At 36.6% G+C, this 27,144-nt stretch overlaps 1 protein-coding gene and 1 non-coding gene across 2 annotated transcripts in view; one reads left to right on the forward strand and one right to left on the reverse strand.

Moving 5' to 3' along the window:
- Positions 1–23,218, reverse strand: part of LOC114355161 (uncharacterized) — a 104,575-nt gene extending 81,357 nt beyond the window's left edge. The window contains exons 1-2 of the mRNA XM_028307857.1: positions 23,074–23,218; positions 22,476–22,648 (exon numbers count right to left, since the gene is read on the reverse strand). Coding sequence (XP_028163658.1) covers positions 22,476–22,648; positions 23,074–23,218 — 318 coding nt within the window. The remainder of the gene's footprint in view (positions 1–22,475; positions 22,649–23,073) is intronic.
- TRNAV-AAC (transfer RNA valine (anticodon AAC)) lies at positions 10,534–10,606 on the forward strand. The gene has a single exon. It is a non-coding gene; the product is annotated as a tRNA-Val (tRNA).
- Positions 23,219–27,144: the final 3,926 nt, after the last annotated feature.

Below are 27,144 nucleotides of genomic sequence, written 5' to 3' on the forward strand. Positions count from 1 at the left end.
ATGTTTTCTATTACGGCATGTTTGGACAGCCTTATTGAGTGCCTCCCGGCTGGCAAACACTAACAATTTTTAAATTAAGTGTGCTGAATAAAATCTAAAGGAAATGAAGTGTTCTAGGAGCAGCTCACTTCTCGGAAATATTATATGTACAGATAATGTACACGGATGGTGTTATGCTGTTGTGTAATTGTGTACCGTGTAAGTATACTCAACCAAACTTAGACTGAGTTGCACCGCCCAACTTTGACTGTAACAAATGTCAAAAATCTGTCAAATTCCATACAAAAAACACCGGTTAATGTTACGGTTAAAATAAGATGGTGCAAATCAGCCTTAGTTTTCGAACGTCATTGAAACTGGGCATCTTTCAAAATGAAAATTCTCATCTCTTAGACTCAATAGAGTCGCTTTTTAGTGAAAGATCCATGCTCACCAACTGTCCCGTTTATTATTACTAGCTTTTGCCCGCGGTTTCACGGTGAAATTTCGTTTGTCACAGATCGTCATAAATTATAGCCTATATGTTATTCTAGGTTATAAACTATAATAATGCGAAGATTCATCAAAATCCGTTCAGTAGTTTTTGCGTGAAAGAGTAACAAACATGTTGACATCCAGACATCTAAGCATCCATACAAACTTTCGCATTTATAATAGTAGTAGGATGATACCTATAAAAACAAAACAATTACTCGTGCGAATAATCACATAACCTTATCTACCTACGCAATCCTCACGAACTAATACAGATTGATTAGCTCCTACGTCCCCATTCCAGGGAGTTTAGCTGATACTAGAGCTACATAGCTCTTAACAATGAGCACGCGAGAGGGCCCCCTATTACAGTCTAATATGGTTACTAATTGATTCCCAAACAGACAGGGCAGGGGTAACTTCATTTGCAGTAGACACCCAGTCTGGCGATTGGTACACCCAGACGGTGCATAGCTTGGTGTTTGGGATAAATGAAGCAAATTGGTTGATTTGGTTTTAGATAAATGGCGATTGATTGCAAGTATAGCTCTGTTTTATGGTAAACTAGCGGCCACCCGCGACTTCGTACGCGTGGATCCCGTTTTACCCCCTTAGAGGTTGAATTTTGCAAAATCCCGTCTTAGTGAGCACCTACGTTCTAAAAAGAAACCCCCATGCAAAATTTGAGACTCCTAGCACTTGTAGTTTCTGAGATTTCGTGATGAGTGAGTCAGTCAATCAGTGACCTTTCGCTTTTATGTACATGTAGATTGTAATAATAAATTTTATATATATTAAAATGTGGACGTCCCAAGGACAGACAATCATAAATGTTGCAGGAAGACGCCACTGTATGCAGACCGCACAACTGGCCAATTTGGAAATCATTGTGAGAGGTCTATGTTCAGCAGTGAAACCACTGTGAAATGGTGATGGTGATTCAAACCATATTTTGCTTTGACAAATATGAAAAAACTTTAGATAACGGCCGCCTGACTGTTAGTTTACACAATGAATCATTACACTTTTTTATAATAATTTCTTTATTTATAAAGTAATTCGATTTTCCATCTTTTCAAGTGAATCAAATACACGTTGAAAACCTTTGTCATTTACGACCTTTTCATGAAGATTTTCCGCAGGTAGAGACTGTCTTTTGTTGGGCAACTTAATAAAAATGCAGTTAAGTGCGATACAAGAAACAGCGAAGGGTTCCGTACCTTAAATAATTTTAACATTGCACAAGCAAGCTTTGTATTTTCAAGAACAAATGACTCAATTTTTCACAGTCTACTAAGTACCAACACACGTCAGTTGTTGGTACTTTACCAACCATAGTTTTTGCCCGCAGCTTCGCCCGCGTCTGTATGTCACAGATCGTTATAAATTATAGCCTTTACTTTATTCTGATATACCTACATATAATCACCATATACTCATGTCCGAAATACCGCAGTGTCTCAAGACGAAAGTCTTCGAGCAGTGTGTGTTGCCAGTGTTGACATANTGATACACCCACTCGAGCGCTGTCGAGTCGAGCGTTACCGATAACAGCGCTCGAGTCGAGTGCTTGATAACATCGATGTGTACATCACTGAACACTCGGGTGCTGCTAAGATGTTACGTAGAGACATGTGGACCATATTGTAGTATGTAGGTAGGTAGGTAATATGTATAAGGTTTGCCTATGATTGAAATGATCTTTAATTTATATTAACGAGTCCATTTTCTTACTAGCCTAGAGATAGAGTAAGGTAAGTAGGTAAATCAAAGCTTTTACTAATAACATAATTAGCTTAGAACTCTGAAACAAATTAATTCTATCAACTGATTAATTAATCATTTCATATACCTACCTACGAGTTTCAGTGCTGTTCGACTTCAATTTCGAACATTAAGCTAAAACAGCTATGGCATCTTTTGCTTTTTTCTTGCTAACAGAGGTTCTGTTGAGAGTCTAATGTGCCGTCGAGGATACTTTAAGCTATTCCTATGTTACTCGAGAATCTCAAACTTTCATGACTTGCATACTCTGCACGAGTGTTACATTAATCCACAATATCCAGAATCTAATCCATAGCTCAATGGAATCCCATGTCAAAGGCTATCCAGCCTTCATTTTCAAATGGACAATGCCGATAAATAACCCAGCGGACACAGTGCGGCGCAAGAGCTCGTAAATTGCGCCCTTAATGAACCATTAGCTTGAAATTAGCTAAATAACATGACAGCGCATGCACGCGGCTGCCCGGATCCAGTATAATCCGGCGCGGCGCGGTTTAAACTGGTACGAACCGGTTTTATGGATTGGAATAAATGTAAGATATTACTGAAAGCTGTAGTTAACTACTGCCTTCCAAGATGCAAAATATCAGTTTTAAAACCTTTAATTATTTGAAAGGAAGCTGAGGTTTTCATCGGAAAAGTCAAGATAGAGTCCCTTCTCGTAGAATAAACTCAATTCCTATTTAATTGCGCATTCAGTGACGTGAGTCTTTAATTTTAAATTGCTCTCCTTCCGTACCTATAGATAGAGTAAGAATAAGGGCTATGCTCAATATTCACTTGACCATATTGATGGTTATGCCCTTTTTATAATAACAACCTATATAGTTTGGTTGTAATCTTAAAACAAATTTTCAAAACAATCTCACATATGAAACGACAACTAACCCTATCCCTTATTTACCTCTTTCAATTTCCTTCTAAGAAACAATATTTAAAGTTTTCCATTCCGTGACGGACAACATTGTACGAAAGATGTTTTCTATTACGGCATGTTTGGACAGCCTTATTGAGTGCCTCCCGGCTGGCAAACACTAACAGTTTTTAAATTAAGTGTGCTGAATAAAATCTAAAGGAAATGAAGTGTTCTAGGAGCAGCTCACTTCTCGGAAATATTATATGTATAGAGAATGCACACGGATGTTGTTATGCTGATTTGTAATTGTGTACCGTGTGAGTATACTCTTTCAACCAAACTTAGGGTTCATCCATAAAGTACGTCACACGTAAAGAGGGGGGGAGGGGGTTGACAAAGTGTGACATGGTGTGACAAGGGGTGGGAGGGGTCCTAAGTTTTGTGACATCACATTTCAATTGTTTCAAATTTTTGATATAATGTTGATTTCATAAAAAAAGTGCTTAATTTAAATGGAAATAAAACTAATTTCGGAACTGCTGTTAATTTAATAATTTTTCGATGTTAAATTGCAAAACATGTGACGTCACACTAGGGAGGGGGGGTCTCAGAAATGTGACCACCTGTGACAAGGACGGAGGGTGGGTCAAAAAATCATGAAATTCGTGTGACGTACTTTATGGATGGCCCCTTAGACTGAGTAGCAACATCCAACTTTGACTGTAACAAATGTCAAAAATCTGTCAAACTCCATACAAAAAACACCGGTTATTGTTACGCTTAAAATAAGATGGTGCAAATCAGCCTTAGTTTTGGAACGTCACAGAAACTGGTCATCCTTCAAAATGGAAATTCTCATCTCTCAGGCTGAGTTGCACCACCTAACTTTGACCGTAACTATAACGCTAACCGGTGCTCCGTAGAGTCGCTTTTTAGTGACCTCACCAACTGTCTCGTTTATAACATTACGTAACTATAATAAAACAAAACGATTACTCGTGCGGATAATCACATAACCTTATCTACCTTCGCATTCCACACGAACTAATACAGATTGATTAGCTCCTACGTCCCCATTCCAGGGAGCTTAGCTGATACTAGAGCTATATAGCTCTTAACAATGAGCACGCGAGAGGGCCCCCTATTACAGTCTAATATGGTTTCTAATTGATTCCCAAACAGACAGGGCAGGGGTAACTTCATTTGCAGTAGACACCTAGTCTGGCGATTGGTACACCCAGACGGTGTTTGGGATAAATGAAGCAAATTGGTTGATTTGGTTGTGGATAAATAGGGATTGATTGCAAGTTTACTAGCTTTTGCCCGCGGCTTCACCCGCGTGAAATTTAGTGTCACAGATCGGCATAAATTATAGCCTATATGTTAATCTGGGTTACAAACAATAATACTGTAAAGTTTCAACAAAATCCGTTCAGTAGTTTTGGCGTGAAAGAGTAACAAACATCCAGACATCAAAACTTTCGCATTTATAATATTATACGTAGTAGGATTGTAATAAATTCATGTAGTCAAATGTTGGACAGCCCAAGGACAGGCAATATCATAAAGGTTGCAGGAAGACGCCACTGTATACAGGCCGCTACAACTGGCCAATTTGTGAGAGGTCTATGTTCAGCAGTGAAACCACTGTGAAATGGTGATGGTGATTCAAACCATATTTTACTTTGACAAATATGAAAAAACTTTAGATAACGGCCGCCTGACTGTTAGTTTACACAATGAATCATTACACTTTTTTATAATAATTTATTTATTTATAAAGTAATTCGATTTTCCATCTTTTCAAGTGAATCAAATACACGTTAAAACCTTTATCATTTACGACCTTTTCATGAAGATTTTCCGCAGGTAGAGACTGTCTTTTGTTGGGCAACTTAATAAAAATGCAGTTAAGTGTGATACAAGAAACAGCGAAGGGTTCCGTACCTTAAATAATTTTAACTTTGCATAAGCAAGCCTTGTATTTTCAAGAATAAATGACTCAATTTTTCAGTCTACTAAGTACCAACACACGTCAGTTGTTGGTACTTTACCAACCATATTTTTTGCCCGCAGCTTCGCCCGCGTCTGTATGTCACAGATCGTTATAAATTATAGCCTTTAATTTATTCTGATATATAAACAATAATAAGTACTGTAAAGTTTCATCAACATCTATTTAGTACTTTTTGCGTGAATGAGTTACAAACTTTCGCGTGTATAATATTAGTAAGGATTTTGATAGAAAAACTTTATGAACTATTTTAGATTTACTAGTTTTTTTAACTTGATTTCTATCAGACGTTGTTCTGTGTGTTACTTGGATAAAATAGAGTCCCGTTCAGTGTGCTCTCACGGTACTCCAAAAGGGAGAGACAAAGTCAAAAAGAAAATTTCTTTTGTAATTTATGCGGCGAAGAAACGGACGTAATGGGACACGTACAGGTTTTATTGTTCTTTCAATTGAACCCGAAAAACGTTCTCTTTCATAGGCAATGTTGTTAAATTATAATTTTTGTTTCCTACTTTCAAAATTGTAAAATTTTTTGTTATAAGATGTCCAACAATGAAATCTATTTTGTATGTAATTAATCACTGTGGTACCGTAATTCAAATAAAATTAAATAAATCTCTACTTAATATCTCTCTCTCTCTCTCTCTCTCTCTCTCTTTGATTTTTTTGATATACCTTCATAAATAAATGTGAAGTACCTACTTTAGAACAGTATTTACAGGGGGAAAGAGAGAAAATGTCTTTTCTGTTAAAAAACATTAACTTAAACATTAAAACATTAACATCCCTAAGCAGGCTCTGGATTGGAATCCCCAAGGAAAACGCAAACGTGGTCGCCCCAGGCAAACTTTGCGGCGCACTCTAGCGGACGAGGCGAAGAAGATCGGCAAGACCTGGAGCGAGATCAAGCGAGAAGCTCAAGACCGAACGAGATGGAGGACTGTTGTGGACGCCCTCTGCCCCATCAAGGGTACATAGGACCTGAAGTCAAGTGATTTTATTTTATTTTATTTAATTTTAGAAACATTAACTCTTCACACTAAATATTGTCAAGGCAGACAGCATTCAGTCATCCTTATTATATGATTACAGGAACACCTACCCTGAACGTGGTAACAGACTGTTCTCGACATAACCATATACGCTGACTTACTCATCTTGATCTGTTTGGTTGTGCAAAAATGAACCTTAACTTTAGGAGATACGATTTGTAATTGGATGGAGGAGCGAAGGTCTGGCTTGTTTTCATATAACAGGGTGAGAGGCGACGCGGCGTGCATCTGTGTTAATAGGCGTGAAGTTCGTATTCAATATTAACTCGAGTGTGCGAGGGGTCCGGGTTAAAAATTGTTGGAGAACAGCACTAGTCTGTGCATAATATATTAAAACTAGCAATAGTTATGTAAAAAAAATACCTGTTATTGTCCAAAAAAGTACACGAAGTCCAATTAAGGACGCTTTCATTTGATAGACATATTTTCAAATTAGGAGTACTTTTGTCAGAAAGAAGACAGTTTGTTCTAAAATAAGATTAATTCAGCTACATATTAAATCCGTTATTTAGTCCCGCCCAGGCCAAGAAATTGGTGTGTTAGTTTATAATTTCGTTCGTTCGTTCGTTTCAGCCAAATGACGTCCACAGCTGGACAAAGGCCTCCCCCAAGGTTTTCCACAATGAACGGTCCTGCGCTGCCCGCATCCAGGCTCTTCCCGCGACCTTTACCAGATCGTCGGTCCACCTAGTAGGAGGCCTGCCCAGTTTATAATTTATTAACTTCAAACATTCATTGTTCAAAAGTTGAAAGCTATTTTAAGCACACACTACTGCATATTGATAAAAGATTATGATAAAAGTACACTTTTTGAAAATAACACACAAAAAAAAGTTTCGTTTCACTTTTTATTCACCATCTAATCTCAATACGATCAAAGTATAGTAAACACCAAATAATTGGTGCAAGCGAAGAGTGTTAAGCTAAATCGAAAGCCCTGAAGCATGTAGACCCTTGTCAGAGGGCAGCCGTCATTTCACGGGTCTCTAGCCCCTGCTGCAGCCAATTACGGAGTGATTGACCACCCACCACCTCTCTTAGACCTCCCACACCCCCCTCTTTTAACCCAAAGCAGGCTCAAATGGAACCAAAGCCAAGACACGCACGGGTCAGGCTAAATGGTCGAGGGTCCTGTTAAGAATTTGGTCCAGTGCTCCAATTGATTGGTCTAGAACTGGAGTCTGTGTCAATAATGAAGTGATTGGGTGGCCAAAGATAAGGTGATAACGAAATTGGACCGTCGGATTGGGTCGAAGGGTTGATTGGGGCTTTGTTAATTTATTGAGTCGTTGTTTCGTATCCGGAATTGCGTGAATTTAACTGTACATATTAGTGAAAGATATTATGGAAAAAACAACACCATTGTAGAGAAAGGTTTTTTGTTTGCTCTTTTGGCCGTATGATAATTTTCTAAAATCAATATTAAAAGCTCGTAATATTTTTAACATTTTCTCACAGAAATCAGACCTCGAAACCTATGAATTTTAGCGTCTTGCAAAATGAAAACGGTATTTTACGTAAAACTGTTCCAATAAGAAAATGCTCGCTTTTCAAGTATACATACTTTATCGAACAATGCACTGCGTATTCATGCTAAGCCTTACAATTATACTGTTACTCCAAAAGCTCTTTGTAACACTTCGCACCAATAGCGTGCAATAAAAACGAGCCAACTATGAAAACTTATAAAATCTTTGAAAGGAACTCTCAATCGAGAGTGATAACGAAAAAAACGCAGAAGATGAACGGCCAAAGGCTTTTTTATAGGTTTTAAAATGTAAGTTTTATGAAAATCCTGAAAATCAAAATTTTTAAAGCTACTCAGCTATAAACCAGAAACTTTAGCTCTAGAAGAAGATGGACGGTCAAAAGGCTGTACTACATATTAATGGGTATTGAAAAGTGAGTTTCTTAAAACAAATTCCTGAAAATCAAGAAAGTGATTTGGAGGCTAATGAAAAAGCGAAAGCTTTCAATATTTAGAATGCATCTTAACGATTTTTCTGTTTAGTTTTCAACTTTTTGTCTGTTGAGACATAATTCACTAGATCTTCAGAATCTTCTACTTAGTTTACTGTCTTTCTCAGGACAAATAAAAAAGCCAGTGTCGTATTCAAACAGATTTAGTCATAGATTGACTAACCCAACACATTACTTCATTTATTTTGTCTTCTGTTTAAGTTCATGCCTAAAGTAGGTAACTTAGTTCATAGCTATAATAAATAAATAAATCTTTGGACAATTTCACACAGCGCCAGCTAGCCCCAAAGTAAGCAACTTAATGCTTGTGTTATAGGTGCTAGCTTAACGGATATATGTACTACTTATATACTTTTTTTTTTAAATACATACAATATTATACATAGTAACACCCAGACCCGACACCGAAATTAAAACTCATCATTTCAATTTCTGCCCGGCCGGGAATCGAACCCGGGACCTCTCGGCATAGTAGTCCGTTCTGAACCACTACACCAAACGGCCGACAAAATATATGTCATTAAATATACGACAATTATAAATAATAAATGTGGAATAGTTTCCAAGCATTTTTCGTTAAATTTAAGAGAGTATCATAACACTTGCATTGTTGGAACAGGATTGTAGATCGCACTTTGAAATATGAATTTCATTGAATTACTATTGGCAATCGTATAAAATACGAGAGTTTTATATTAGAAATCGTAAAAACACAATAAAGATTCTTTCATGATTGCTCACTACTGATATGCAAAATAATGTGAACTGGATGTTTTATTACGAAAAATAAAAAGTGTGAAACAGGCAAATGTTTTTTTAAAACCGTGACCTTTTTAGTTGGTCACATGAAGAATCTTAATCTTGGAACAACGATCATGACGTACTTACCTGATAATTATAAATCCAAACTTGAGCGACTAATATATCTAGTTAAATTCTATATGCTTGTGTTAGAGTGGTTTTACGATAATAGTCCAGCGGCGGCGAAGTTAGAATTATTGGCAATGATACACTGACATCGTTGGTCTATTCTATTATATCCTTCCTAGTTACTTTTTTACAGAACAAAGGAACCGAAAAACAACGAAAATATATTAACACAAAGACTATAATAACACTTGACGTATCATCACAAATATAACTATTTGTTAGTCTGAAAGCCCTGTTTGCGCCGGTCTAACGAGTTTACCCTGCGCTGCCTTCGTTAGCCGCGATAAATTGACACCTCTAGTTTGTTTACACGGCTATCTTTGACAAAACAGGTGTTGTGGGACGATAATGGGCCTTATTATCTATGATAATATCTTTAGTTTTTAAGTTTAAACAAGGTGTAAAATAAAACTGATCAGTAACACTTAAGTAAAGAAGAACTGTAAAAAAATGTTGAAAAGGCGAATTTTGTTTGTCTAAAGGTGATTATAGACTAGAGAAATTTCTTGATCATTTCTATGTAATGTAACGTTCTTACGAATGGTGCAATACAGGCAAAATGTATGACGTTTAGTTCGTGAAAGTGTGATACACTAGAACATTTATAAAGCGGCCCGTTGTTCTGTTACAAGTAAATACTCTAGTCTTACTTTACAGAAGTTTGAAATGGACATAATCGCACACTGATAAAGAATAGCACAACGAAAATATAACAAAATTTATACAAAGCAGAAATATTGCAATTTTAGGAATCTGCGTCAAATCCTACGTGAACTGCTAGCTGTTCTTGTAATAAGAAGTAATTTGAGTTGTAACTACTCTTTATTTATATGTACGATTATATTGTAACTTTGGTCCACTATAAAATGAAAATTCTTCTCAAGATACACAATAAAAAAATTATACTTAACTTATAATACCTTATTATTAAAATCAACACAGGTTTTATGAATCCCAGCCTAGCAACCTTTTACTAGGTAACTATTTTTAATCTCCAAGACAGTCCCGTAAACAACAATAATACCGGCTCAGACGGACCCCTAAATCTTAATAAAGGCGTGTACGCAATAAATTCGGGATTTTATTTCAAAGTTAATCAAGTGGAGTACCAATAAAAAGACCTTTGTTTTGTCGCCATGGGAACGAAGATGGGAACATAAGTATTCCAGATTGAAAAAGGAAATTTTGCGAAGTTGAAGCGGTTGGTAAAATAAAAAAAGTATTTCCAAGAATGAGAGTTTCGTTAATTAAATGTAAGTACTAATTTACCTATATATTTTTAAAAATACTTAAAATGAATGACCATAGCAAACAATTACAGATTTTGCTCATTATAAGCTCTAGGAAGATGATCTTAAAAATTAAGTTGGGTAAGTGCCAAAGTCGGCATTATTTTTAGATACTTGATTGACTGCGGTACTTATTTAAGAACTGTAACTCAAGTTTCCGTGGTGTAGCGGTTATCACATCTGCCTAACACGCAGAAGGTCCCCGGTTCGATCCCGGGCGGAAACATTTTATTATTTTTATGGTTTCTTTCCTTTTAGGGTATAATTTAATAGCAGTAGGAGTACATAGTTTAAGAATAATAACGTTTAGCTATCATTGTGTTATTATTTTATCAATTTTTTTAACGTTGAGATAAAAATTTAGTACCTAATCTAAATTGCTATCTTTATCAATAACTACAGGTAAATTGGACGTCGTGGCTTATTACAATAATTATTATAATATGTATAGAGTTGTATTTTCGGCATTTTCTTTTATTACTGTCAAACTAAAAATTATTAAAACTCATGAAAGAATCTACTACAAACTAAAGTTATAAAACCTTTCTTGTTGAGGTCAAAACAAGCCTCGATAATATTTTTACGCTTCACAATCTTGTTAAACTTCACTTTAACGACCTGATCGTGCGATAAAGTCATAAAAACAGCGTTTAGTGCTCTTTGCAAGTGAATTACACGCAAACAGAGTTCAAAAAATACACTCTACCTCTTCATAAAGTGAACTGATTGATGACTTATAAAACTTTAAAGATGAATTTAAAACCAAATGAAAAGATTTTGTTAAAAATATTATTATACACTAAATAACTCAATTAAGTATGTGACCCATTTGCAACTGGAACCCAAGAAATCAGGATTGAATGAATCCAAGTCTCTAGCCACTAGATCACAGATAAATTATTGCGTATAATTGAAACTAAATCCATGTATTCATTAGGCAACATCTGTTTCTGTTTATGACTAGTGTGAAACAAGTTTACCATAAGCACAGGTTTCTGAAACTTGGCCGTCCATACTTGCTCTCCACTCAAAGCGGGGAGCACGGCAACATGTATCATAAACAATGTTTCATCACCCATGTTTATGGACTGTTTATAAACTGTTTACAGAGATGATGAAACATTATGAAACATTGTTTATGAACAGTTCGAAATCTGATTTTGTGCAGCGCATTACCCATCTTTTTGGAAGACCTTAGGAGGCTTTTGTCCAGCAGTGGACGTCATTTAGCTGAAACGAACGAAGATTTTGTAAAAGCAAATTCGCTTTTCTCCCATAACCAATGACACAAAAATTAAAATTAAATCCCAGCCGGTTGTTAAACAAATACAATTGTATTAATTGCCAATCATAATAGCTACTAATTACAAAAACATTAAATAAATTAACGGAAATCAGAGGGCTCGTATTAAATTTTCGTAAACAATATAAATCGTCGTTATTGCTAAGTAGGGATATTAATTTAATTTATTTGTGCAAGCCGGCTCATTGGCCAATGTTTCCCCTTTTAAGCAAGAATTCAAACAAATTTCAGTATTTTGGATTTCAACAGAAATCATCAGTTGTAATGATATTATGAACCAATCATTTACAGCATTGTTCCTCGATAGATACAATAATTATTTTATCTGAATTGAAATACTGATTGTTTTATTTATGAAAGATATTTAAAGCAAGTATCATGAAATGACTTTTCACAATCCATTGGATATGTACTCGTAGAAGTAACCAAAAATTCAAAACTACTAACTATTGATCGCTGATAGACCTCCTATGTCTTTGAGTCCGATTATGCTCTTCCAAAGGCTAACAGACATCTTTCAGGTACTCTAGAAAACACTGAAACACTAAAATTTCGTTATAAATACCTAACTACTAAAAGTTCGTTGACACCGTTTGAAAGAGCTTGTGAAGCACTTTCAGGATCCGTAACCAGTTTTTCGATATCTTATTGTAGAGTTTAGAAATAATCGAGTGAGATCACTCATATCGTTTCCACCCGGTATATTCCATAAGCTTGTAAATTGCAAGAGTTGAATTTTCAACCACCCGATATTGTCTAAAATTTTGTTTTTTGACCTCAGTTTATTTTTCATCGACGTCATTCTGTCATTTGCGGACAAAGCTGTACATCCATCAATACTGTAAAAAATCAAAAGCCCGCTATCAGCAGGTTTGCTCGCATTAAGGCTCATTAATCACCGCGGTCTGTTTTGCCCCTGCCTAATGAATTGGCAACGAACTTCTGTTGTGTGTCGATAGAGTGTTGTGTTTTGTGTAGACTATTTTAAGAATAAATTTGGAGCTTGCGCATTCTGTAAATCAATGTTAAAGCAGATGATGCAGTAAAGCGGAGTTGCACTACCTAACTTTAACGGTAACTTTGAAGATATAATCGGCGTTTTTTATGGAGTTTGACAGATGAAATAAGATCGTGCAACCCAGCCTAAGCCGAACAAATAGCGTTAACAATACCTAATCTAGCTGTAATAGCTTACAAACTCTTATGATGTCCATAATAGAACATGACCTGCAGTTTTATGATACCACAAACTGTAGTTATCAAGAATATAGCCCACGGAAAAATTTCATGAGTTCATGAGCCTTTGTATGAGGATCAGGTATAATTCTTAAGTAAATTTTGTACCGACTTAAATGGATTAAACTATCAATTAATATAATTCATATTACCTACTTAGTATCAACCATACCTACGGGTATAAGATACGTCTTATTCCCAACCTTAAAGCAATATATTTTCAGTTTCAAAGTTAGATTAATAATAACATTGGTATTAGAAAATATTTCATAAAAACTGCTTAAAGAGGCTCTGTACCGAAATTCATGTCAACAGAATCATGGTTAAAGTTCCGTACTAATATGGCCCCATAAACAAAACACACCATAACTCTCTTAGCCGTATCTGTATCAAAATGATATAATGCGGAGTCCATCCAAAACAGCTAATAAAGGCGTAGGTTATGTGCGTAAATTCCCACACGGCAATAAATAATGGAAAATTGCCCACCCTTGTCAGGCTCTATCAAATTGCTGTTTGGAACATGTCAGTGTTACCGCATTAGATGTAAGCTGGGTTCGTATTTCTTATCATGGGCCTGTGATAACAGTGGTGACAGCCTTTAAGAGCTTTCAAAGTAGAATGAGTCATTCGGAGGATGTNCAGGATGTGAGGGTTAAATGACGTAGAAAGAGTGTGTGAGTCATTATATGGTTGTTGCGCCAAGTGAATCGTGAATTCAGCAATGTAAAAAAAAAACATAACCCTCCTTCTGGCACAATCGAGAGATGAGAGAGTAGAGATGTTACTAGGTAGGATATTATGACCAATCACACCACGGTATTTATTACATGATAGTAATGATAGCTGTCAAATGACTTATAAATTCTTTCCATAATGCAGAAACCTTTTCATCATTAATCATCAATTTTCATNGAGGATGTGAGGGTTAAATGACGTAGGAAGTGTGAGTCATTATAGGGTTGTTGCGCCAAGATGAATCGTGAATTCAGCAATGTAAAAAAACTGTCTACTAAAAATAGCTGTCAAATGACTTATAAATTCTTTCCATAATGCAGAAACCTTTTCATCATTAATCATCAGTTAATCGACTTTTTCTTCGTTTTCTTGCACACTCTTCTACCAATTTTCATAAAAACTAAGTATAAACTGATTTTAGCCGCTATTTTGTGTTTTATAAAACCCATACCAAAAAAGATGTCACAAACCCGCACCTTGATATGACATTAGAGCAAATGTACTGAGCCTTTATGCTTTTGTTTCATCATTGTTCATTATGACGTCGCAGTTGAGAGGTTAAGCCTAGTATTAAGACGTGCGCAAACGAACGGATTAAGTGATGATACGACATTTGAATTTCAACGAAGGACACAGGGTCAAACGTGTGACAAGCTAATTAATTATGTCAAATTATGTCAGGTACGAATTTATTAATAATCATTAAGCATGGATTGCATTTGCGATTTTGAAACAAATATTTAAATAAATTAGATCTTAAGAAGCTCACCAAGCAGTAGTTTGATAAGGATGCAGGCATCTATCAGCAAGTACAAAAGCGCTTTTTAAAAGCCTCCTTGCAAAAATAAACGAGTTCTTACCATATGGTTAGCCAATCTGTAAATCATTGGGCAAGGTCTATGATCAGCAGTGGACGTTCTGAAGCTGACATGACGATGATGATAGTAAGTAAAAACGTTGCTGATCATTCATTTAAAAACCATCGAAACATCGTAAACTAAAATTTATGAACCTGAAGCGATGTTCGTGCGACCTATTACCCAAACTGAAAGCAAAGCCTGTGTAGAGTTGCATTACCATTTTTATAGCGGTGTGTCTGCGTATTATGTAGATTGCCGCTCGCTGCATAACGGCTAAGGAGTACGATGTATGCTAGCCGTTAATTCATAAGCGGTAGCGTCAGCGAGTTTTTAGATACATACTCGTAATAAGTCGCTATGTTTTGTGCCGAACAATTTTAGGTAGTCGAACTCGTAAAAGCTCTAAAAAGCCAGTTTTTACAAAAGTATCTTTTTCAATAAACTTTATGATTGAGTACTGTTTGAGTTCACTTTAAGAAGGTAAGAAAGATACATAACTACGTCAGAGCACAAAACGTTAAAAATCTCTTAAAACGTTGTGTTCGAATGACAGCTTCTACTGAGAAAACTTATGTGTAATTATTGACATGCAAACAATATTATGTAATCTCCTGAGCGATCTCTGTCAAATTTTGTCATAGAACGGTCAGTACCCAGTTACACACAGCCAGATCGGTATACAATACATAAATGTAGGCCGGGGTAAAAGTACATACATTTTACACGTTTTAGGTGACATAATTTCAATCCCACTATACCCTGTCACTTACACCACCCCCAAAGTGTGTTCTAAAAGCGAGTGTTGCGCTAATCTATGCAAACCCGGTTTAAGATTGACTTGTTTGTAGGGCATACTCGTGATTACGAGGGCGCGTTTGGAACCTAATTTAGAGCTGATTGTGTTGTCAGCGACACGTTAGCTACGTAACGATAGTTTGGGAACTTGAGGTGCACTGAGATTGGAGCTTTAAGTTGAAAAATGACTGAGATGAAATGTTTTTTATGACGCGGTTTAAAATGTCTGTTAGTATCTAAATATACAATAACTCAAAGGTGACTGACTGACTGACATAGTGATCTATCAACGCACTGCTCAAACCACTGGACGGATCAGCCTGAAATTTGGCATGCAGGCAGATGTTATGACGTAGGCATCCGCTAAGAAAGGATTTAACGAACCTCCACCCCTATGGGGGTAAACGGGATCCACGCGTACGAAGTCGCGGGCGGCCGCTAGTTTGAAATAAAGATACATTTGCTAGACAAAGAAGAATATTTCGAAATGGCTAAAACATTGTGACGCGCCCCGCGACGCATCGACAGCCCTAGCACCGAGCGCAGAGATTTTGACAACCCTACGGCTGCGCGGCCGCACGCCGCACGGACCGAGCTAATATAAGAGACGGCGGCGACCGCGGGCGCCTAGCATTCGCTCGGGAGTCATTGCAACAGCCAGACGTTCGCGCGCGCGTCTATCGTTCCCTCGGCTGCATTGCACAGAGTCCNAAAGTAAGTAAAAACGTTGCTGATCATTCATTTAAAAACCATCGAAACATCGTAAACCATACTTTATGAACCTGAAGCGATGTTCGTGCGACCTATTACCCAAACTGAAAGCAAAGCCTGTGTAGAGTTGCATTACCATTTTTATAGCGGTGTGTCTGCGTATTATGTAGATTGCCGCTCGCTGCATAACGGCTAAGGAGTACGATGTATGCTGGCCGTTAATTGATAGGCGGTAGCGTTAGAAATTTTTCAGATACAATAGGTCGTTAAGTATGTTTTGTGCCGAGCCATTATTGTTGGTACTCTTAAAAGCTATAAAACGCCAGTTTTAAAAAAATTTCTTTTTTGATCAACCTAGTGTTTATAACTGTTTGAAGTTTTAGAAGGTTAGCAAGTTATTTAATACGCCAGGGCACAAAAAGTTGATAAGCTCTTAAAATATTGCGGTCGGGTAAAAGCTTCTAATTAGAAAGCCTACCTATAGTCAACAAGTTCACAAGAAAATAATAATCTACTAAGCGTTTTGTGCTGTCAAATAACGCCCAGTTGCCAGTCGTTAACAAAGCCAGTAGGCCTAAGATGCGCGCGGTGATAACTTTTATCGACGTCAAAATGTATAGGCAAAATCGATAAAATGCTTAATTGTAAAAAATAATGTACACAGATGTAGGTCGGGGTACAAGTAGGTAAAAATTTTAGTATGTTGCACGCTTCAGATGCGATAATGTCAATTCCACCATATCCTATCACTTGCACCACCCCCAAAGTGTGTTCTAAAAGCGAGTGTTGCGCTAATCTATGCAAACCCGGTTTAAGATTGACTTGTTTGTAGGGCATACTCGTGATTACGAGGGCGCGTTTGGAACCTAATTTAGAGCTGATTGTGTTGTCAGCGACACGTTAGCTTCATAACGATAGTTTGGGGACTTGAGGTGCACTGAGATTGGAGATTTAAGTTAAAAAATGGATGGTTTTTTAATGAGGCGGATTAAAATGTCTATTATGTTGTCTATAGCCACGATAGCCGAACGGTGAAGGGGTCTGGCCGACTCGAGATCCGAGGAACGCGGGTTCGAATCCCACTGCCGCTCGACTATTGTGGTGAGTCCACTCGTAACACAAGCTTATTTAGCTTACCACGAGAGGCTAACGGGACTATTAGTAATTTGGGAAATTAAATACAAATTGCTATTAATCTTTAAAAAACAAATATATTAGCCTATCTATATATACAAAAACTCAAAGGTGACTGACTGACTGATTGACATAGTGATCTATCAACGCACAGCTCAAACCACTGGACGGAACACGCTGAAATTTGGCATGCAGGTAGATGTTATGACGTAGGCATCCGCTAAGAAAGGATTTTACGAAACTCCACCCCTAAGGGGGTAAAACGGGATCCACGCGTACTAAGTCGCGGGCGGCCGCTAGTTTTAAATAAAGATGCATTTACTAGACAAAGAAGAATATTTAGAAATGGGTAAAATATAATGTTTATTTTTTTAATTTTACGACTTTGTGCATTGTGCTGATTGTGCAGTCTACACTAAAAAGATAATGTCATCATGACGTGTATTGAAAAGGCTCTTTAATGAGTTCTTCTCTATATGGAAGATAATAATACTTGTTATATCGGTTTGAATTAATTTCAAATTAGCTAAGTATTTAAAAAGGCAAACTATCATCACTAACTAGAAAAACTTTGAATAGAAAACCGCAAAGAATATAACAATAAATCCGTTATTAAGCATAAAGTATGCTCAAAGCTTTCCACAGGGTACTCGACGAGAATATTTGCTCTCAGCTCTCTGCATTACCCATTTAAAAGAATAATAAACAATAAAAGCGGTATTCAGTGCGACTAGTGTCACTAGAGGGCGCGGAGGAAGCAATAATCGTAAAGCGTTCCGTATATCCGTTCGCTCGGCCCGCCCGCCCAGTTTGCGGCGCCCGCCCAGTATTGTAGTTTTATGCAACGCTTTGTCGGGAATTGAAATGCGTCCAAGTGTTATTTCGCGGCGATAAATTATGAAGACTTTAGTTTCGCTGCCGGTTTTTTCTTCCGCTGAATTAGCATGTCTTGTAATGGCTGTGATATCTAAAGGACTAAAGCCTGAGTGCATACTTTAAGCTTTTATTTTAAGCCTGAAAAAATCCGTTGGAGATCTGTGTGTTTTATACGTAAAGTCTTCTAACTTTAGAACTCACAAGTGAGTAAATATAAGTACGATTAAATATTGATCAAACAAGCTTTGTTTCAAGCTATCATAACACGCACATAACTGTATCATATATGGACCTCAAGAGAAATAAAATGTATACAAAAATATCCTCCCAAATGCATACTTACATGCATTTCATGATTGTATGAAGTACGTAAAACTGTATTTTTACTATTCAGAGCGCATCCAAGTGCAACGTAAAGTAGTCCGTACGCCCGTTTGCTTGTCCCGCCCGCCCTAGCGTTTGCCACGCGCGCACAGTATTTCAGCCTCATCTGACGCTTTGTTTAAAGTGGATAGCCACAAATATGATTCCAATGTAAATTCATACGAGTAAAGTATTAGCATAAATGGATTTGGGTTGGATATATTTTGCACAAAGTTTTTGAACGCCGATTTTTATAAATATATTGAGGAAAGTCCACTATTTTTTCTTTACAAAAAATAAGGAATATAAGTTACTGGCTACTTGCTGGGTCTGCGCCCGCGTGAATTTTAACCAATAGAATTAAATTCTGTTACGCGCCCCTTTTTGAAACACTTCATTTAATATTATATTTATAACTTATGTCACCAGTTGGCCTCAAAATCAAAAAATATTAAGAATCCCTTAAAAACATTTAAAGCCAAGTCATTTTCATGCTAGCTCATTCTAGTTCAGTCAGCAAGTCACAAATACAACCTATCAAAAAATTACACTTTATGTTAATTATGATAGTGACCATGAAAGTTTAAAACAGAATTAACGTATCTAATTAAAGCAACTCATGATGTTTTTATAGTAACCCAGAATAATCACCACTCACCCAAAAATTTTCGGGACTGCTCGTCAAACATGGATTCTGTTTTTGCAGTTTTTCCGAGCCCGCCCTAGGGCAGGGCGGCTGAATATGCATGATGCTGTCACTCGCAATACAGCGCCCCTTTCAAACTGACGAAGTATTAGCAGCGGTCATACAGTGCGGTGTAAAGCTGAAGCTGCACGTTACAAAATATCTGTCTTTATATAGCAATAAACTTCTTGAAAGAAAGAAATAGTTTTATTTGATAAAAGACCCAAATTACAACAGAGAAACGTCTCAACGCGACATTTTTATATGAGTTAGGTACATATGTACGGCTTGACGTTTCGGCTGCTATGCTGCAACCGTGGTCACAAGCAACTTATGTCACTCGTATAAAAAATTATGCGTTGAGACCCGTGTTTCTCTATTGTAGTTAAAATGCAACGCGATTGTTTAAAATCTTATATTTAAACACAATTTTTTACAATGACTTATTAATAAGGTAATTTTTAAAATAAAGTAAAAGTAAGTAATATTCAGGTTCAATAAATCACTTTACTTCTCTAATGATTAGTAAGTAGCTAAAATTATTACAAACCTTTTCAATCAAAATCCTAAGCTTCTCCGCCGGAAGTGCTCTCGTAATAAGTTTACACGGAACACCGTTACTCCATCCGTTTCCGCGTGAGTTGCCGCTAACCGAGTTTTTCAGCAAGAACTGAAATTTCATTAAACTGTAGTATGGACCGGAAAACTGTAATGGACTTACTGAACACTGAAGTTAGCTTTTACAGTGTTTACAGTCGTGGGAATTTATGGAAAATAGGTAGGTACCATTGAGTTCCTAGACTAGACCCAAATCTGTTTCTCATATATGAAAGCGTATTATTATAATTTCGAAAATAAATATAAGCGTGCTTTTTACACTTGTTCGTAAAAACTCAAAGCCCTAACATTTAAACGTATTTATCACGCGGCCCTGAGTGCCCTGACTAATATTATGATACAGCTGTCGAAGTTACGGATTTCTCTGACAGCTATTTATCGATAAAACGACGTAAATCGTGTGTCACTATTGCACAATAATTCAAGTGTTAAATCATGAAAGTTTTTAACACAACTAAAATTGACTCTTGAGGCAGATAAATATAATCTTACTATACCTACTTATAACATTACTCCTTAATTTCAAGGTTCAAATATAGTAAAAATTTCAACTTCATTATGTCGGTTAAATTGCAAAATGTTCTCGTATAGGTACTACTCGTAAACATCGGAATACTCCTTTACCTCTGATTGCATCAATTCGTTAACATACTCATATTTGCCGTCAATCCCAGACTGATTAAGCCGAGTCTTTCGAGTTTCGAATTATCGGAATTCAGAACGCGAAACCGTCACGTTTCACGCATAATTCGTTCCGTATTAATCACGACCACTTATAACGTAGGTATGCGCATACCCAGAATCGTCCGATCGATCTTATGACAACGGATTAAGGCACATGTTTGGGTTTACGCAGTTGTACAGTATTTGCATGTTTGTCATATACGAGGAATCCAATTATTTGGACACAATCAACGCGGGATCATCATACCGTGGACAGAATGGCGAGAACAGCAAGCAATACTAGTGCAACGACCACAGGCTTAAAATTCTGCATCCAATATAATGTTAGCACTGGCACTATTAGGGCTGGCTGACCTCTGAAAAAAAAAGCGATTGTGACAGTATTTACATTAAAAATATCTCTTTGTGAAAGAGATAAATAATCAATTTCAGCTGTTACTACTAATATATTCGTTATTTTGCCTAAACGATCCATGGATCTTTATTCACCCCTTAAGATTTCACTTGTGATAAGTATAAATTAATAAATTAGTGCATTTATGTTTTTACTGACAGTTTAATTCTAATTAAATTATTAATTTTCTTTCATTTGTATCGTGTATGTCACCCAAATAAGGCATTTTCAGGTTATGTTACGGTAATTTAAGTTTTTGATAAAATATTACATTTATTTAGTTGATTGTTTAATTTATTTTGGCTATAACATAATGCTGTGGTGTTGCTATGATCGCACCAAGCGATTGGTGGATTGAACGAGTGATTGAATTATTCGATTGTATCAGATTACAAATCGAGTTACTGATTGTAATATCAATTTTACCAATATTTTTGTTGCACCTGATAGCCAATAACTGATCCACAAACACTGATTCAGATTGAGAATATACCTATTTATTTATTTGGATTCTGCAATATGTACCTACTTAAAATCGGAAAATAAAAGTAGGTACACGAGTACATTTATATTAATAATAATAATTCCTAAATATATCATAAGTATTGACAAACAAAATAATGGAAATAGGGTTAACAATAACACATAACTTGATAAAACTTTTCTTTTGAAAAAATATTACCTATACCAACAATACGGTTTGAATATTATTTCATACAGGGTGAGTTAATGGCGCAATGATAAAGTTTGAAAAATAAAATACAAATGGTAATGGAGTCCCAGCTTCGATAGTTTCAAGATTTTTACAAATTGAATTTTTAGAGGCGACACTATTCATTGATAGAAGTGAAATGTACGTATTTTAGTTTTTTTACAAGTTCTTTACTTTCCGTATGATACGTTTTGATTCCTAGCTAGAACAAAAGATAACTTTGATGCAATTTGAGTCCCATATAAAATCGCCTCTGAATCTTGTGACATTTTTTAACCTCGCATGAACTGTTCGTCAAAAAAACAGCCTGTATATCACGAAAAAACTTGGCAAACAGCTCCAAACCTTTACCCATAAATCGCATACGAGCGTATCCGTGACGTCACGGCCGTTCCAGAGTTCCTGCAAAATAGACCGATTGACAACAACGCGAGTTGTTTTTTTCGTCATCATTCACTTCTTTGTGCTAATAGCAAGAGAAGTCGTGTTTACAATGCTTCACAAAGTTTCACGGGAGAATGGTGTAAGTTTGAGGGTGCAAGCGTTTTTAATAGTTAGTACCTGTTTTTTATTCCAGTAAATTATGTCCTTTCAACGGGCTGCCTGGAAGAGACCGCTTCCTAGTAATAAGATCACCATTTAATTAGGTAATCCTCATATTTTACGCAAAAAAAAATTATTGGTCTTTTTTTTTGTTTGTATACATTTTGTATCACAATAAAGAGTCTAACACATTTTTTGTCTTAATCCCTTATCTTAGGTGTTTAAAAACATTTCAAAAACATAAAAAAGATCGTCATTATTTCATTTACGAAGAAAAATACTACAGCAATTTCATTCCTCAAGTACAAAAACCCTAACTATTAATTTTTGAAGAAGAATATTAGAAACACGATGCTAAAATAAGTAAAAACTAATTGCATTCCGTCAAGCTATGAAGTAAACGCTACCGCCTTTAACCTACTACCCCNTAAATAATTACTCACATAATCCATGACCTGTTTAAACTTGGGACATGTGGGGTCGACCAACACTCCGACAGAGAAAAATTTTTGCTGTAGACATGAGCCCAAAGAAAGTTTACTTATTGACTGGTCAATCTTACTGACGGACACCCTGGCGTGATGTTTTGCAGCTAGTTTCACGAAATTGCGATTCCCTGTAAGAATTAACAAATAAATTGTCCCAAAAAATTATGACCTACCTAAGTAAAGCTTGGACTATAGCTAGCTAGAATATGGTTCTTTGCTTTGAAGGGGACATTATTTTAGCCATCAATTCAAGTGATAAATTCAAATGAGCAATGTTTGACACTAGTGTTTGATCTCTTGTGCCCTTTGCCTGAACTTTTCCATTAAGGCGGTTATCACACTGCGCCGCGCTCCGCCGCGGAGCGCGTGATTTTCATATAAAAAATCACGCGCGCGGACGTGTTGTCAGTGTGAAGTGCCGCGCGTGTATTCTATACAAACTGAGGTACTTGCATACAATGATTAAATCTGTCGCCACGCGCTCCGCGGCGGAGCGCGGCGCAGTGTGATAACCGCCTAATTTAGATATAACACAATTATTAAATCATCTCACAAGTATCGTCCCCACACGTAAGCAAGCAAACAAATTTGGCATTTCTGTGTCTGAAGTAGTCCACAGAAAACTCCACCGCCCTTTGATCTAACCCTAAAATGGCCGACGGGAAAAATAGCCCCAACAAAACGACCTGCAGCCACATTATGCCAAATACTTCTGAGGAATAAAACCTGACCATAATGGCTGTATAGAGAATATTTGAAATCGCGAAATAATGGCAATAGACCCGTCATATTTGGCTTTGAAGTCGAACAATAATTGGGACAATTTTGCATCGAGCGAAATTATGCTTTTTGTTCCGATTGACAGCCGATTGACGGGTGATTTTGTAATCGAAAACCTTTTAGGCCTTCGACTAATTCGGTTTCAATGTTTGATCTAGAAATTGTTGTGATAATGCGGCCCTTTGTTTACTGAAATGAATTTACATTTTTTTTCCAATACTTAAGAGCGTTTACGCCGTTTGGCGCAAAAACAGTACTTTTTCAACTCGTTACAATCATTAACCAGTAATACTACAAATATGTTATAGGCATAAATAGTTAGGCAATTTCGTCGTCTAAATAGTTAATTGAGANGAAGAAGAATATTAGAAACACGATGCTAAAATAAGTAAAAACTAATTGCATTCCGTCAAGCTATGAAGTAAACGCTACCGCCTTTAACCTACTACCCCACCACACCGCACCCTACCCACAAAAGACGGCATTCACAAACCACGTCTGGGTACTTCGTAAGACCAATATTTTCTTCGTAAAGAGGGGATGGTACGACGATAAATTCTCTCCCTATTGATAGTTAGTAGCGCATTAGTTCTCCTTTTGTACTTCTGGGGCTATTCAGTTGAAAAAGTGGCTTATATGGATACCGGAGGATGCCATAAAGATACTCTGTATTCAAAGATACGCATCTATACTCTTTGATATATCGTAGCCTACGAGACTACGGTCGTAGCACTGTTTAGCGTCGTAGCATTGCGGAGAGGCTCTTTGAGGGAACACGTCACCCCTCCGTCTATCTTTTAATATGTACAATAAGAAATGGTCTAACATTAAAGGTACACTGCTTAGCAAAGTTGCGTAAGGTTTTACTCAAAACTTTTCAGAAGAAGATTTTATTAAATCAAAATCTTTAATTAAGTTGAGTTGANAACATGACGTTTATTTTTTGAATTTCACGACTCTGTCCATTGTGCAGTCTACACTAAAAAGATAATGTCATCATGACGTGTATTAAAAAGGCTATATAATGAGTTGTTATGTTGTCGGTTTGAATTAATTTCACATTAGCTAAGTATTTAAAAAGGCAAACTATCATCACTAATAGAAAGACTGAATAGAAAACCGCAGACAATATAACAATAAATCCGTTATTAAGCATAAAGTATGCTCAAAGCTTTCCACAGGGTACTCGACGAGAATATTTGCTCTCAGCTCTCTGCATTACCCATTTAAAAGAATAATAAACAATAAAAGCGGTATTCAGTGCGACTAGTGTCACTGGAGGGCGCGGAGGAAGCAATAATCGTAAAGTGTTCCGTATATCCGTTCGCTCGGCCCGCCCGCCCAGTTTGCGGCGCCCGCCCAGTATTGTAGTTTTATGCAACGCTTTGTCGGGATTTGAAATGCGTCCAAGTGTTATTTCGCGGCGATAAATTATGAAGACTTTAGTTTCGCTGCCGGTTTTTTCTTCCGCTGAATTAGCATGTCTTGTAATGGCTGTAATAGCTAAAGGACTAAAGCCTGAGTGCATACTTTAAGCTTTTATTTTAAGCCTGAAAAAATCCGTTGCAGTTTTATACAAAAAGTCTTCTAATTTTAGCACTTACAAGTGAGTAGAGTATGATTACGGTTAAGTATTCAGTAAACAAGCTTTCCTTGAACTATGATTTTACGTACAGAAAATTTACTGTAAGTACCAACATATCTTATTTGTTTGGACCTCTAGAGAAATAAAGTGTATACAAAAATATCCTCCCAAATGCATACTTACATGCATTTCATGATTGTATGAAGTACGTAAAACTGTATTTTTACTATTCAGAGCGCATCCAAGTGCAACGTAAAGTAGTCCGTACGCCAGTTTGGTTGTCCCGCCCGCCCTAGCGTTTGCCACGCGCGCCCAGTATTTCAGCCTCATCTGACGCTTTGTTTAAAGTGGATAGCCACAAATATGATTCCAATGTAAATTCATACGAGTAAAGTATTAGCATAAATGGATTTGGGTTGGATATATTTTGCACAAAGTTTTTGAACGCCGATTTATTAATATATTGAGGAAAGTTCACTATTTTTTCTTTACAAAAAATAAGGAATATAAGTTACTGGCTACTTGCTGGGTCTGCGCCCGCGTGAATTTTAACCAATAGAATTAAATTCTGTTACGCGCCCCTTTTTGAAACACTTCATTTATTATTATATTTATAACTTAGGTCACCAGTTGACCTCAAAATCAAAAAAATATTAAGAATCCCTTAAAAACATTTAAAGCCAAGTCATTTTTATGCTAGCTCATTCTATAGTTCAGTCAGCAAGTCACAAATACAACCTATCAAAAAATTACACCTTATGTTAATTATGATAGTGACCATGAAAGTTTAAAACAGAATTAACGTATCTAATTAAAGCAACTCATGTTGTTTTTATGGTAACCCAGAATAATCACCACGCCGCTAAAATTTTGCGAGACTGCTCGTCAAACATGGATTCTGTTTTTGCAGTTTTTCCGAGCCCGCCCTAGGGCAGGGCGGCTGAATATGCATGATGCTGTCACTCGCAATACAGCGCCCCTTTCAAACTGACGAAGTATTAGCAGCGGTCATACGGTGCGGTGTAAAGCTGAAGCTGCACGTTACAAAATATAGCACATCTTCACATAGCAATAAACTTCTTGAAAGTAAGAAATAATTTTATGTGGTAAAAAAAAAGAAGACTCAAACTTTTACAATGAAACAAATAAATAAATAAATGCTATTCGCTTATTGTAATTTCGTGACGGTAAAGAGCGCGTCACGACCACTGCTGTTCGGATATTTATAATTTACATACTATGCTTTAAAAGGAGGGGCAAGCTAACCCGGTAACTAATTTGCAATTTTGTGCATACCTATACCATATAAAAAAAGATTATTTTTTAAAAATCTCAAAAATATAAATATCAGCTCTCCTTTTTCCGTGATTTTTTCAGGTTCAATAATCACTTTACTTCTCTAACAATTAGTAAGTAGGTAGCTAAAATTATTAAAAACCTTTTCAATCAAAGTCCTAAGCTCCTCCACCGGAAGTGCTCTCGTAATAAGTTTCATCGGAACACCGTTCCTCCATCCGTTTCCGCGTGAGTTGCCGCTAACCGAGTTTTTCAGCGAGAACTGAAATTTCATTAAACTGTAGTATGGACCGGAAAACTGTAATGGACTTACTGAACACTGAAGCTAGCTTTTACAGTGTTTATGGCCCTGAGAATATTATGGATAATTAACTTTTTTTAAAAATAAAACCGACTTCAAATGCGTGAACACAAAAAAAACTAAAAATTAAAAATATTGCGTATAAAAAAGTTCACCCCCAATTTTCCACCCTTGGGGGTGAAATATTTTCTTCAAATTCGCATGAAACCACCCTTTTGATAATACCTATTCAACAAAAAAATAATCGTTCAAATTGATTTATAATCGGCGGAGATATTGCGTATAAAAAAGTTCATCCCCGATTTTCCACCATTGGGGGTTGTTTTTTCTATTATTAAATTTAAATGGGACCACCCTTGAGCCCTATACACCGAAAAAAGATTTGTTCAAATCGGTTCATAATTGGCGGAGTTATCGCGTAACAAACATAGAAAAAAAAACATACGGGTCGAATTGAGAACCTCCTCCTTTTTTGAAGTCGGTTGAAAATAGCTAAGTGCCACCACCATTCAGAACCACTAGGCTAACATTAGTTTATGGGGGAGTATTTACTGTATTGATTTGCGAAAGTAAATAAGCATGACCAGAGCCCCAAAAATATCGACATAATCATATTTAGCTTAACACGAGGGGCTAACGGGACTATGAGTAATTTGTGCAAT

Source organism: Ostrinia furnacalis, unplaced genomic scaffold, assembly GCF_004193835.3.
Source record: "Ostrinia furnacalis isolate ACB-3 unplaced genomic scaffold, ASM419383v2 OfSCF2357, whole genome shotgun sequence".
In the NCBI taxonomy this organism is placed as follows: domain Eukaryota; kingdom Metazoa; phylum Arthropoda; class Insecta; order Lepidoptera; family Crambidae; genus Ostrinia; species Ostrinia furnacalis.